Below are 13,137 nucleotides of genomic sequence, written 5' to 3' on the forward strand. Positions count from 1 at the left end.
GCTCAGAGTGGTCCTGGAAAGCCGGAGCCTGTGTGGGGAGAGATGGAGTCACCCGTGGGCTGGAGCTCAGAGTGGTCCTGGAAAGCCGGAGCCTGCGTGGGGAGAGATGGAGACTGCTGTGGGATGGAGCTCAGAGTGGTCCTGGAAAGCCGGAGCCTGCATGTGGAGCGATGGAGAGCCCCGTGGGCTGGGGCCAGAGCTCGGGGTGGTCCTGGAAAGCCGGAGCCCGTGTGGGAGAGAGACAGAGTCCCACATGGCGCAGAGCTGGAGCCCCCATGGACAGGGGCTGGAGCTCCGCGGGGTCCCACAGGACCAAGAGCTGCAGCCCCCGTGGACCAGAGCATCCTCCCGGAGCGGGAGAAGCTGCAGCCCCGCCTGGGCACGAGCTGGAGCCCTGGGCATCAGCAGGGAGGGCTGGAGCCCTGCGTGGGCCAGAGCGCCCGTGGTCCATGCAGGCCACGGTGCGATGCCTCGCTGTAGCATCCCAGCTGCGACAAGCGCAGGGAGCTGTGTCCAGGGTGGTGGCACGCACACGGCCCCTCCTGCACGTGGGGGCTCTGTGGCCTCCCACCGCCTGCCGGGACGCCGCGCCACGGAGGAACCCCCTGCACAAACTCACACAGTTCGCTTCATGGTCGCGCTGCTCCGTGCCCTCCTGGCCTCTGCTCTGCAGTTAACACTCTTCCCTTCTTGCCTTCCCTGTTTGCTTCACTGGTTTTCACGCTAAGTTCAATATTTTCCTTCCCGCTCCCCCCTCCGCTGCCCCCAGCCCTCTCTCCCCCCAGGGCTCGGCTTCTCTGAGGCCATGGCTCGCTACAGCTTCAAATCAAAAGGGATCAAAAGCAGGCAATGAAGTCTCCAGGACCCCGCGCCAGGGAGCGGAGGAAGAGGGTCATGGAAGGACGACAAGAGACAGCGCTGGGAATGCGGTTTCTCTCCAGGACCAATAGTTCCTGGAGGGGAAAAGAAATTTACTCCTTTCTCCAAATAAATACATCTTGCTGTGGCAGTGGGCGTCAGAGGAGACACTCGTCAGCACACACTCCCGAGCTGTTTCCACATGCGCTGTTTGGGAGCGTAAGCAGCCCAGGGTCCCACACAGCTCGTTAGCTGCTTACCCAGCGGTTGCCTCATTTCTCCAGCTCCTCCCTGCCCGCACTCAGCCCTGCCTGGGCCCTCGCTGCCTCCCGCCAGGCAGGGACAAGGATCGCGGCCCCAAGGGCTCTTCCGTGGCCAGTTGCACCCCCCGCAGACCTCCCACCCCCTGGCCGTAGGGCCCCAGAGCCCTGGAGACCGGCATCATCTTGTTAGTAAAAAACTGACAATCAACAGCGTACCCACATCTTCCCTTTTCTTTTTCCTTTTTTCCACTGAGCAAAATTTCCACTGCAGAAATTACCCTCCCGCGCTCAGCGCTGCAGGATGCTGGTCCCAGATCCTGCAGCTGAAGCTGGAAGAGCAACAGGAAACCGCCTGTGTCCAGTATCCGCTCAGAGATCCTGCGAGCATCTGCACAGTATGAAACCCCTCCCAAAACCCAACATGGTGAGCTGTGCCTCCCACTTTGAACGCTGCAGAAAGCAAGAGTGGTTTTCCCTCCTTCTGGAGGAGATGAGCCTGCAGGCTGGAGCCCACCGCTCTCCCCGGGTGTCCCCACCAACACGGAGAAGACACTGCGTGTCTGGCGTCCGATTTAGACACCAGGCACTCACAGCACAGCAAACCTAGCATCAAACAGGGACGCCATCCCAAAACGCTGCAGCACGCAGGGATCAGCCACCTTCTTTTGCTGGATCAAGCCCTAAATTAAGAAATCCTCGTCTCCAAGAACTCCAGCACCTGCAAGGACCCTAGGAGCCACTGCACAGAACCGCTCAGCTCTGCGCCCATCAGCACAAGAGCTGGGAGCAAGACACAAGATTTCAGCGCCTCGTCCCCGAGGGAACGGCCCAACGCTTCGGCACCGAGCGGCTGGTGGGACCTTGAGCAGAGCCCGGGCTTGCACCTCGCCGTGGGCGGCCCTGCTGCTCCAGAGCACTCTCACCCCCGGGTTATTCTGCGTTGCCTTAATGGCCGGTTTTGTTTCTCCTCCGCGGAGAGAGCCAGGGAGCTGCCGACTGCCGCTCCGACCATGATCCAAACCACAGCCGCTGCCCCTCTTCTTCCCCTTCCTCGGGGCAGCGGCTCTACAGCTGGGCTAGAAGGGGCCCTGGGAAACGCCAGCACTAAGCCAAGAGCTCCCCGTGCGTGGACAGGAGCGGGACTTGGCACGGATCTCAGGCCCTGGAGGATGTTGGTCAGTGCTGGCAGCATCCAAGGGCAATCAGAGCTCTGGAGCTGTCTCCATGACACGTTGAAGCAATCAAGCCACTGTACGTGGTCTTCAGAATTTCAATCTCCTATACAATTACCTCCAAGAACAGTCAAAACCTTGTCCAAACTAGTAACAAATGTGAAATACCCAGCCCTGCTATGAGAAGAGCTCAAGCAACACTTCCCACATGCTTCAAGCCCGACAGAGTTCAGGTTCTTTCAACTACTTCCAAGCCCCTCTCCATGCTTTCCCAGATCCGATCCCTCCTGAAGCCTCCTGCCTGGAAGACAACAAGGCAACCTGTTTGAAAGGCCATCACCACGGACGAGCTGGTGCCAGATGCCAAATCCCCGTGCCCCTCGCTCCCATTCAAAGGTAAAAATGCTCCTTAACCACCGCAGGCACAGGGAAAGACAACAAGCACAGGACTCTCTAAATTCCTTTCACTGGGATCCAATAAAAACCTTGGCAGTTGCCGGCCTTCCTGCCGGAAACCTGATATCCCAGAAATAAACACGCTTTCCACTTTGAAGGGCTGCAGCGGGCTCTGCCTCGGGGCCGAGCTGCTCCGACCGCCCCCGGGCTCTCACCTGCCTGCAGCATCCCTGGCCACAGCAGGAGCCTGAGGCAGAGCAGGGAACTGACCCAAATCTCTTGATTTTCTCATGGAAGCCGAGCACCCTGTGCCTGCCCGCAGGCGGTGGGGTGCCGGGCACTGGGACCAAGCCTGGCTACGGCACCAAGAGCCACACGTCGGGGAGCGGACGCTTTCGTGTCCCTCCAAGCCCTCCCCGCTCGCAGAGCTGGGCTCGGCACCCGCCGCCACGCCGCACATCTGCTGCGCGCATCGCACGCCCAGCTCGCGCTGCGATTTGGCAGGGAGGCCAGGCTCGGCTGCAGACGCTTTGCAACACAAAGGATATTATCTGATAAAAAATAAATCAAGCCTGGCTCTGTGGAGGAAGGGGAGTGAACAATGCCTGGACTCTCACCTAACCGGTAACCGGAGCCTGCGGAGCTCAGCAGCTTCAGAGAGTCCCTCTAAGAGGAGAGGCTGCTGCTCTGGCACCGGCGCTTCCCTGAGGATGAGGATGGCCTCAGCCAGCCAGCCCATCTCCCCAGGAGCCAGGGAAGGGGAATCATGGAATCGTTTAGGTTGGAGAAGACCTTTAAGATCATCCAGTCCAACCATTAACCTAACACTAGGTTAAGTTAACACTAGTTAGGTTAATGGTTGGACTGGATGATCTTAAAGGTCTTCTCCAACCTAAACGATTCCATGATTCTATGATTCTAACACTACCAAGTCCACCACTAAACCAATTAAGGGTAGAGTAATAATTAATTTCATGCTTCCTGGCTTGGTGGCTTGGATTATTTTTGGATTATTTTGGATTATTTTTAATGAAAGTAAAACTAGGAATCACTGAGGTTGGAAAGGATCTCTAAGATCATCAGTCCAACCATCAACCCAACACCCCCATGCCCACTAAACCATGTCCCAAAGTGCCACCTCTGCCCATTTTTTGAACCCCTCCAGGGATGGGGATTCCACCACCTCTCTGGGCAGCCTGAGAAGCAGCAGCACATCACCCCCTCCAGCACAATCAACAGCTTTATTCCTTTTAGAGGCAGCCAAGTCTGCCACAGATGCTCCCCAATCCCCCGGGAAGAGTTTTTCTCCATAGCGCATGTGAAGTCCTGCTCTGTGCACCAGCACGGCTCTGGGGGGGGCCGGCCTAGCCAGCCCCCCGTCCAAGGGACGGCGTGGAAATGAGTGTCACCTCAGGGGACTGCCGGGAAACCCAGCGCCGTGCCTTGGCTCCGGGAGGTGACGGCGCCTGCGCCATCGGCCAGCAGCAAGGGCTGCAAGTCGCGCGGGAGGAGGAGTCCCTCTGGCCGCACAAGCCTTCGTCTGCTGGACACGTTCCTCCAAGGCAAATATTGACAGTGACATTGCCCCCAGGAGCGGGGAGCGAGAGCACTGCTGCTTCAATAAACCGGCCAAGTGCTTTTAATAGATGTAAATAAAGCTTGTGTTGCAGGGGGCCGAGGTGCCTGAGCGGGGAGTGGTTCATTAAGAGGCCAGGGAGCCTTTCATCTCCGGCTCGTTGGCTCCACTCCAGTGACCAACAGTTACCATCTGCCGGGTGACCTCTGCGGAAGGAGTGGGTGGTCTGCGCCCCGCTCCCCCGGACAGGTGTCCGGCGTCACCGACACCGCGGCTCTGCACCCTCCCGCCTCGGGCTCCGGGCGCCTCGAGGAGGAACGGAAGGTGCCAGCGGGCGCTGCCTGCTGCACTGGATTCGGGGAGGCTGGGCCACAGGAGGAGCACGGCAAAGCTCTTGGGCACGACGCCCTTTGGGAGCAGGATGGGTGAGAGAAACAGTTGCAGAGGAAGGGAGCAGAAGCTCACGCTGCTCTCCTCTCCAGCGCCTTGTCACAGCCCAACACTGGCCACCGCAGCTGTGGCCGGCGCTGCTGTTCAGGCACAGCACCTGGGCTGCTCCCCGCAGGCACCTGCGTGGCCCCGACACAACGCAGCTGGACAGGAGAGAGGTGTCCCACAGCTGAGAGCATCCCCAGCGCCGCAGCTCTCCAGAGCCACCGAGACGCCTGCAGCTCTGCCACCATCTCACGCAGGAGGCCGCCGCCAAAGCTGACAGAGCCCTAAACGTTTGAGCAGGCAGCACGCAGGCAGATCGGAAAACCAGAAGACCACACGCTTTCCCGAGCCAGTCTGCTCCTTAAATACCACTGCGCCGAGTCAGAGCTCAAGGGCACGGAAGCCAGGACGAGCCTTGCCCTGCCCCACAGCCACCCGTGCACACTCACCTCTCCCAGTTTACACCATTTACTACTTCATTAAGCTTGGCTAGCGTCCAGTTTCAACTCGGGAAATAAGCACGAAATGCCCGAGAGAGGAAAAGCGAGAGGGGCCACGAGCCACAACGCAAGACAATTCTCAGTGTAAACCTGCCCTGCTGTTCTGCGCTCCAACAGAAAGAACTGCGGCAGCGGGGCCGGCCGTGGAGCCGCAGGCTGGTGGGAAAGGGCCGGCAGCGAGGGGTGAGCAGAGCAGGGGGTCCCCGATCACCCCCTCGGGCTCAGAACCGTCCGCTCCGGGGCTGGGCTGGCTCCGTAAGCCCAGGGAGCAGAGTATTTTCATCCCTCGTTCGCTATGGAGAGCTCTAGCCATCATTTTACAAGTAGCAAACAAACACCGTCAGCCTTTGCACGTTTGAATCAAATTCAGGTAGGTGAACAGGCGTCCTGACTTCGTTCCGCAAAACAAGCGAAAAGCTTTTAATGTTCTGAAACTCGCAAACACGAGGCTCTGTGGTCAGTGCTGAAATCCTGGGAAGGAAGAGGTGGAAGAGGAAGGGATTCACTTCCCCCATCAGATGGGAAAAACAGTTATTTTTGAGACTCATTGTCGACCCGTACCTGTCCGCAAGCAGCCGAGGAGCCGCTGTCCTTCCTTCGGTGGACCAGGAGCGCTGCCCTGGTCCTGGGGAGCAGTGCCACCCAGAGGGCTTCTCCAGAAATAGCTCACGCCATCTGACACCTCACCCAACTCGGCAGCGATTTTATTCCCCTCTCTGATCAAAGAAAGCTTTGCTGTCTTTGCCAGCTCTGTTTCAGCTGTCTTTCAAACCACCTCTCCCTCCATCCTGAGACAAGTGCATCTCGCTCAACAGCGGCTCCAGGTTAGGGAAATAGCTTCAATGACAACTCAGGGCATTTATTCACAATGCTGGAACATAAAAATAACATCTTTAATAGCTTTATGGTTGGCACAGATGGTATTAAAATTCACCACTTTTTATTAATAGACTATGAAACAACACATGGTGCAGTGCCGAGGAGGGCAGCTCAGACTGCATGTTGCTTCTAAACCACGTAGCTATGAGAGGTTGGTGTTAGAGTTGACTCTTTTCATTTACATTCAGCATTTATAGTCAGAGAGTAAAACCAACAGCTAGATTTAACCACACGCACACAGAGAAAAGCCTGGGAAGGATGTTTCTGCTGGCAACCGATGTCTCCTCCTCTTAGCAGCACACAAAAGCCCAAAAACGTAGTTGTAACGTGTTACAAGAGAGACTTGCCGTAGCTACTGTTGGCCAAATAGCATGTGACAACGCAGGAGCTTCTGCTCACATCTGAGTGAAACAGTTACTGCAGTGACAGAGTCGTTTCCCTCTTCCAGAAGTGAAGGCTAGACCAGCGCTTAAGATATTAAGACATCACCTAGAAGCTCTGTCAGGGCGACTGGTTTTTTTTTCAGGAACCTAGAACACAGTGGAATAATAACACCTTACTTTCTGAAGTACTTTTCCCAAAGGGCCCCTAGCAAACCTCACTGCTGCCCTGTGAGAGAAGCAAGCGTTATTATCGCGATACAGGTGTAGACAGGATGCTGGAGGTACCAGTTAAGTGATTTGCCCTGGAAAGCAACAGCAAGCTGATGGTAGACCAGGAACCTTGCAGAAAAGCCCCATTCTGACCCAAAAGAACTTACAGCGTCAAGAACTACTACGCAGGATGAAAGTCACTCCCAACAAGACTTCACGAGAGGGCAAGGGGAAGGTTGAAAGCATCCTGGAAGATCTGAGCAGACACAGAACCAAGGGGAAAAGTTAGCAGTGTCAGCCTAAAAAGGACAAATAGAAACTTCAGCCGAAAGGACACTCCCACGCTTGCAATCTGCATCCAAAACATTACACCACGAACACATGCTGGCAGCCGTGTTCCTTATCCATCCTTGTGTGCTTGTTATTCGTCCTGTTTAAACGGGCTTAGTCTCTCTGGTGTCACAGTACGTCTCTATCACAGTTTCTATGTAAGCATCCCTCAGCAGTAGTAGTGACCACGTGCAAAACTTTTATTTGGGGAAACATTTATAGGTCTCTGGCAAGATTATAACTTGTTTAATGAAGAATTTAGTCCTCAATGAAAACATAACCATCAGCACTGCTGCAGATACATCTTGCTCATTAGCAACTCCACCCTGACAAATATTTAATGTGTTCACCCTAGTTATCCAAAACTCACTGTTCTTAATGACCCTGAAGGAGCCAAGATAGCACAGCCACTTTTAACCACAGATTTTCTTATCGTTTGTTGGTTATAAAAATTTCCAGTTTCTATGGGTACTCTATAGTCACGATAAATTATGAGGCATTTCGGGCCTCTGCTGTGTTATGAGGAATTCCCTCTCACCATCACGATCGGGTGCCGACACGGAGGGAGGTAAGAATGCACAGTGAGGTCTCCCATCGTCTGTCCTCTGTCGAGGCCGCTTTTTTCCCCCCATCTAATGACCCTGCACTGTCAAGGTCTCCATTTTGCCTTCAGTTTCAGCAGGGGCTTTGCCACCGACTGCTTTGTTGGAATAATCTCGCTCTCCAAAAATAGTGCTTCCAATCCTGACGTTTGTAGATCCAACCTCTATCTACGAAGAGACAGAAAGGAGGAGTTGAGGGCAGGGCTGCCACCCACCACTGCCAGCACAGTCCGGAACCAACCCCGACTCTCGCCATGTCACAGAAGGGAGGTTCCCAACAATCACAGAAGGGTGGTTCCCCACGTACTCGCTACCCGCGGCTACAGCTTGGGTCTGGTTTGATTCCCAGAACTCTATCCTGGGCCCAGGAGGGCTGTTTTTCACGGAACACCACCATCAGTATCTCCATCCAAGGGGAGGCCTAGGAGGCGTTTGGATGATGCCTGGGCTGGACTTTGGGGTGCCTGTGGCTGGTGCTGGTACGTTTGGTTCCCGAGAGAAGGGGTGGCAGAGGGAAACGAGACTTACTGCATGCTGGAAGTCTGTGGACATGCCCATGCTCAGCTCCACCTTCTCAACAGGGAGATTCAGCTTTTCACACACTTCCTGCCGCAAAGACAGCAGCATCTAGAAGGGAGGAGGAAAGGAGAGAGGATCACACGCTTGACAGCCACGCCAGCTCAGTTTCAGGGTTTCACAGATCACGATTTCTGCCTTTCTTTGAAGTCTCCCTCACGCAGAAGGTGCAATTCCCACACTTCCCACTGAAGCTTGCTCTGCAGCACCGTAAGAGCACCTGGAGATTTCCCATTACAGGCTACGTTACTGACAACACACGTACTTACAAGCCTACACATCTTCTGAAGACATCCAATTATCACACCGGCATGACAGACGAGGAACACAGACCCAGTTCCTCTGCCTGAGGCAGCCCTGTGCACACAGCGTGCAAAGGAAGGCTGACTGAAACCTCATCTGAAAGCAGGACCAGACGATCTGACACAACAACCCCTGCACAAGGTGCCCTGCCGATATCCTGGCTACAGCTTTGGGGAAGACACGGGACCAAATACATATGGTCCTGGCCATACCTGGCATCTGCAGAAATGAGCAGAACACCCGCATTAGTACTGACACTTCAGAGGTCTGTACTACTCTGAACAAGGTGTTTCTATTGACAATCTACAGTCAGACTTACAGCTTGACTGCGTACTGGTTTGGCTGGGACAGATGACAGACTGTAACGGGAGGCCAGCCAACAGCTGACATTTTCTTTTAGAAAAATCTTACCTGGAAGTCAGGATTTGGCCCCTTACTAAGGTCATGCCCGATGCTACCGATTGTCATGAGCCCCACAAATTCCAGGCTTGGACACTTGTTGATGACATGCTCCACAGCAGCCGTGGTGTCCCCGGGAGGAAGGCCATGCTTACCTGGCAAAAAGCAGGGAGATTTCTGCCAAGCTCTGCCAGAGACCTCCCGTCCCCGCAGCCAGGCAGAAGCCAACAGATGATCAAGTTTCATCTTAGCTTAGAGAAATGCTTTAAGAGCGCAAACCAACCCGTCCCATTCAGGTTGTTTCTATCAAGTCAGCAGGACAAACCCGCATATCATCAGAAAAAGCCACTTACTGTCTTCTCCACTCGTGTTAACTTGCACCATGACCTTCAGCTTCTGAGGCGACCCTTTTTTCTGCCATGAGCTGTTGACTCTGTCTGCCAGTTTCACAGAATCCACTGTTTCCAACATGAACAGGTTAGGGACCGCTGGGGAGAAAATGCAGGCTAAAGGCAAGTCTGCTGACACAGAAATTTTTGTACCTACAACTCAGCTCGCTCACAGAGGCAGGCATGGGTGAGTTAATGTACATGAGGTTATTATTTGAACACTGGAAGCCTATCGCCCACAGGGTCACTGCACATAAAATTAAACAGGGTTTACCAATCAACTTGTTGACGTTGTTTTTCTGCAGATGGCCAATAAAATGCCACTTAATCTCCGGACAAGATGACAGAATCTGAAAGCAGAGAGGAACAGTTACGCTTGAATGACAGTTCCCTCCTTCCACTTGCAGTACTTAAGTCTTAGTTTGCCCACAAACAAAATACCAGACACCTAATCTTCTTCTTTTGTTTACCCTGAAAGACACAGCTCAGGCAGTGCTTGTCCTGTGTGCTGAGATTGCTCCACAGTCTGGAGAGGAACAGGGCTGTGGCTGCAGAGCATTGCAGGGTGAATGCGGAAGGCAAAGGTCTTTTGTAACTGCAGTCATAAAAGGATATTTTCCCCAAACTCAGTGTTACTATTTTTTTTTTTAAATGAGGACTGTGCATCTCCTACAGCAGAAAGCACAAAAGGTAAAGCACTGTTCAGACAAATACTTTATGACTAAGGCACACATATTCACAGAATCCTCTGGAGCCAGCAAGGCATGGAGGGGGAACAGGGCAGAGGCAAAGAGAAAAAAAGAATAACCCCACCATTTATCTGAAAAGACAAGGACCAAACAGCCACCATCGCCAAATCCCCAACAAAACACAGGACTTTTGCTGAACAGCTGTCAGGACACAGCTATACAAGGAGAGAGAATCCATAAGGAACTGCATACTTACTCTGGAGTCTGTTGCCTTTTCTAGCAACTCTTGAACCTAGGAGAATTCAAGACAATCTCTTGTTAAAACCAAGCCAGACGTGCCTGCACGGTAAGAACGGTCTCTCTGGAACGCGTGCTCCTGGGACCAGCGCGCGCCTCCTAAACACAAGGCCAGGGGCCTGGTGCTATAACCCAGCCCAGCTCCCCGCACGCAGGGCCACGCACACCGGGCTGCCCGGTGCCTGCCTGGGGCGTGGGGCCCGCTCGCAGACCCGCGGGGCCCAGCCAACTCACGTAGTTCTCCCCGAAGCTGCGCTGCCCGTGCCTGTAGGCATCAATCACCATCTCCGCCGGCTTCGTCTTGCTGACGGCCACCAGCCGCGGCTGCACGGCCGGGAGCCCCTGCAGAAGCACCCGACGGTGAGGGGAATGCGTGGGGGAGGCTCCAGCCTGCTCCACGCTCTCCCCAGTGCCCTGCAGCGCCCGGGCAGGGCCCCCAGCCCCAGCTGGGATCACCCCACAGCCTGGGGCTGCGCTGGCAGGGGGTCAGGGTGGCCTCCACGGCGATGGGGGGGGACCCGTCCCTCTCTGGGGTGGCGGGCCTGGCTCTAGTGGCGGAGGCCGATCTCTGAGGACGGTGACGGGGTCCGGCCTCCTTTGCTGGGGGGAACAGGCAGCCGCCTCCACGGCGGGCCCATCTCTGTGGTGATGGGGGGGCTGTCTCCATGGCGACGGCGGACCTGCCGCCATGGCGAGCGGGCCTACCCGCCGGGGTAAGGGCTCCCCGCCCCCCGCGACCCCGGCCACCTCCGTGCCCCGGCGAGCGGCCCCGCCGCCCCTCACCTGCGGCCTCCGCGCTGCCGCCTGCTGCACCTGCTCGCTGACGGCCCGCAGCGCCGGGCCCAGCCCGTGTCCGGCGGCCATGCCCGCTCTCCACATCCCCGGCCGGCCCCGCCGCCTTCCGCCACACAGCCGCGCCGGCGCGCGGCCACGCCCTCCCCCGCCCCGCGGCCAATGGGATCGCTCCGCCTCAGGCAGAGGCGGGGCGGGGCCCAGGGCGGTGGCGCCATGTTGGGAAGGTCGGCGGGCGCCATGGCGGGCGGCGCGCAGGGCGGCGCGCAGGGCAGCGCCCAGGCCCGGCCCTGGCTCCGGCTGCCCTCGCACCTTCCGTGGGTTTGGGGCAAAACTGGTGACAAACCCAGGCACCCACCCGTGCCGCGGGGAACGGGACCAACTCGCTGCCCGCCTCCCTCTGCCCAAACCCACCTACCAGTCTTGTTCAATATCTTTATCAAGGATCTGGATGAGGGGATTGAGTGCGCCCTCAGGAAGTTTGCAGATGACACCAAACTGGGTGGGAGTGTCGATCTGCTGGAGGGTAGGATGGCCCTGCAGAGGGACCTGGGCAGGCTGGACCGATGGGCCGAGGCCAGCTGTATGAGAACTAACAAGGCCAAGTGCCGGGTCCTGCACTTGGGTCACAACAACCCCATGCAGCGCTACAGGCTTGGGGAAGAGTGGCTGGAAAGCTGCCTGGCCGAAAAGGACCTGGGGGTGTTGGTCAACAGCGGCTGAACATGAGCCAGCAGTGTGCCCAGGTGGCCAAGAAGGCCAACAGCATCCTGGCTTGTGTCAGGAATAGTGTGGCCAGCAGGAGCAGGGAGGTGATTGTGCCCCTGTACTCGGCGCTGGGGAGGCCGCACCTGGAATGCTGTGTCCAGTTGTGGGCCCCTCAGCACAAGAAGGACATTGGGGTGCTGGAGCGTGGCCAGGGAAGGGCAACGGAGCTGGGGAAGGGTCTGGAGCACAGGGCTGGTGGGGAGCGGCTGAGGGAGCTGGGGGTGTTCAGCCTGGAGAAGAGGAGACTGAGGGGAGACCTGATCACTCTGCAGCTCCTGACAGGAGGGGGCAGGGAGGGGGTGTTGGGCTCTTCTCCCACATAGTTAGTGATAGGACAAGAGGAAATGGGCTCAAGCCGCGCCAGGAGAGGTTTAGGTTGGATATTAGGAAAAACGTCTTCACGGAAAGGGTGGTCAAGCATTGGAACAGGCTGCCCAGAGAGGTGGGGGAGTCCCCATCCCTGGAAGTGTTCAAAAAACGGGCAGACTTGGGGACATGGTTTAGCAGGCATGGGGGTGTTGGGTTTATGGTTGGAATGATGATCTTAGAGGTCCTTTCTAATGTTAATGATTCCTAGTTTTTACTTTCATTATAAATGATCCAGCCACCAAGCCAGGAGGCGTGGGGTTGCTACTCTACCCTTGACTGGTTTAGTGGCGGACTTGGTAATGTTAGGTTAGTAGTTGGACTGGATGATCTTAAAGTTCTTTTCCAAACTAAACGATTCTATGATTCTACCTGCTTGTGTGATGGCCGGGACGGAGGCGCAGGCCCGATGCCGCTCTGAGGGGCAGTGAGGAGAGCTGGGGGTCCGGGCTGCAACAAAGGAGAGCAGCATCAGCGCAGCATAACTGCCCCAGCCCCCTGTCCGCACCCCAGCCTCCCCTCAGCCAGCGAGAGGAGGCTTCCACCTGCTGCAGCTGTTGAGAGGTCCGGGCAAGAGCCTTCACTCGGCGGCGAGGAAGGCATCTGCAGAAACCCTCGGCCCTCATGACTGGAAAAGAAATCCGGCAGCCCACAGCCTCGTTTGTTCAGTGGGGATGTACTGCCCATCTCAACAATACTGCAGAACTAATTTTGACCCGCATACCTTGCATACTCCAAGAAAAAACACCACCAAACCAAAAAAAGTCCACAACTCCCCCCAAAAAATTCTGTTCTTCCCACCTGCATGAAGAGCAGTCTCCCTTGGGTGCAAATTTCAATTACTTCAGGAAAAAAAAAACAACTCTTAAAACCAGGGCAGGTGACACACTTGTTCTGCATGCCCTGTTTGAGCTGCGAAGGCCAGGACGGGCGGTGGGGAGGGCTTGGAGCGCA

General features: G+C 56.1%; 1 protein-coding gene across 2 annotated transcripts; it reads right to left on the reverse strand.

The window, feature by feature from the left end:
- Positions 1-7,220: 7,220 nt before the first annotated feature.
- Positions 7,221-11,136, reverse strand: PLPBP (pyridoxal phosphate binding protein). 2 transcript variants are annotated; one of them, XM_075723995.1, is made up of 8 exons: positions 11,041-11,136; positions 10,492-10,599; positions 10,217-10,252; positions 9,546-9,621; positions 9,236-9,370; positions 8,895-9,037; positions 8,133-8,231; positions 7,221-7,772 (listed from the first exon to the last, which is right to left on the reverse strand). In XM_075723995.1, exons 1-8 carry the CDS (start codon positions 11,134-11,136, stop codon positions 7,635-7,637), a joined length of 831 nt encoding a protein of 276 aa, XP_075580110.1. In that variant the 3' UTR covers positions 7,221-7,634. The 2 variants fall into 2 exon arrangements, with proteins under 2 accessions (XP_075580110.1, XP_075580109.1); XM_075723994.1 differs by having other exon boundaries at positions 8,895-9,067.
- Positions 11,137-13,137: the final 2,001 nt, after the last annotated feature.

This window comes from Pelecanus crispus, chromosome 21, assembly GCF_030463565.1.
Source record: "Pelecanus crispus isolate bPelCri1 chromosome 21, bPelCri1.pri, whole genome shotgun sequence".
NCBI classification, from domain to species: Eukaryota; Metazoa; Chordata; class Aves; order Pelecaniformes; family Pelecanidae; genus Pelecanus; species Pelecanus crispus.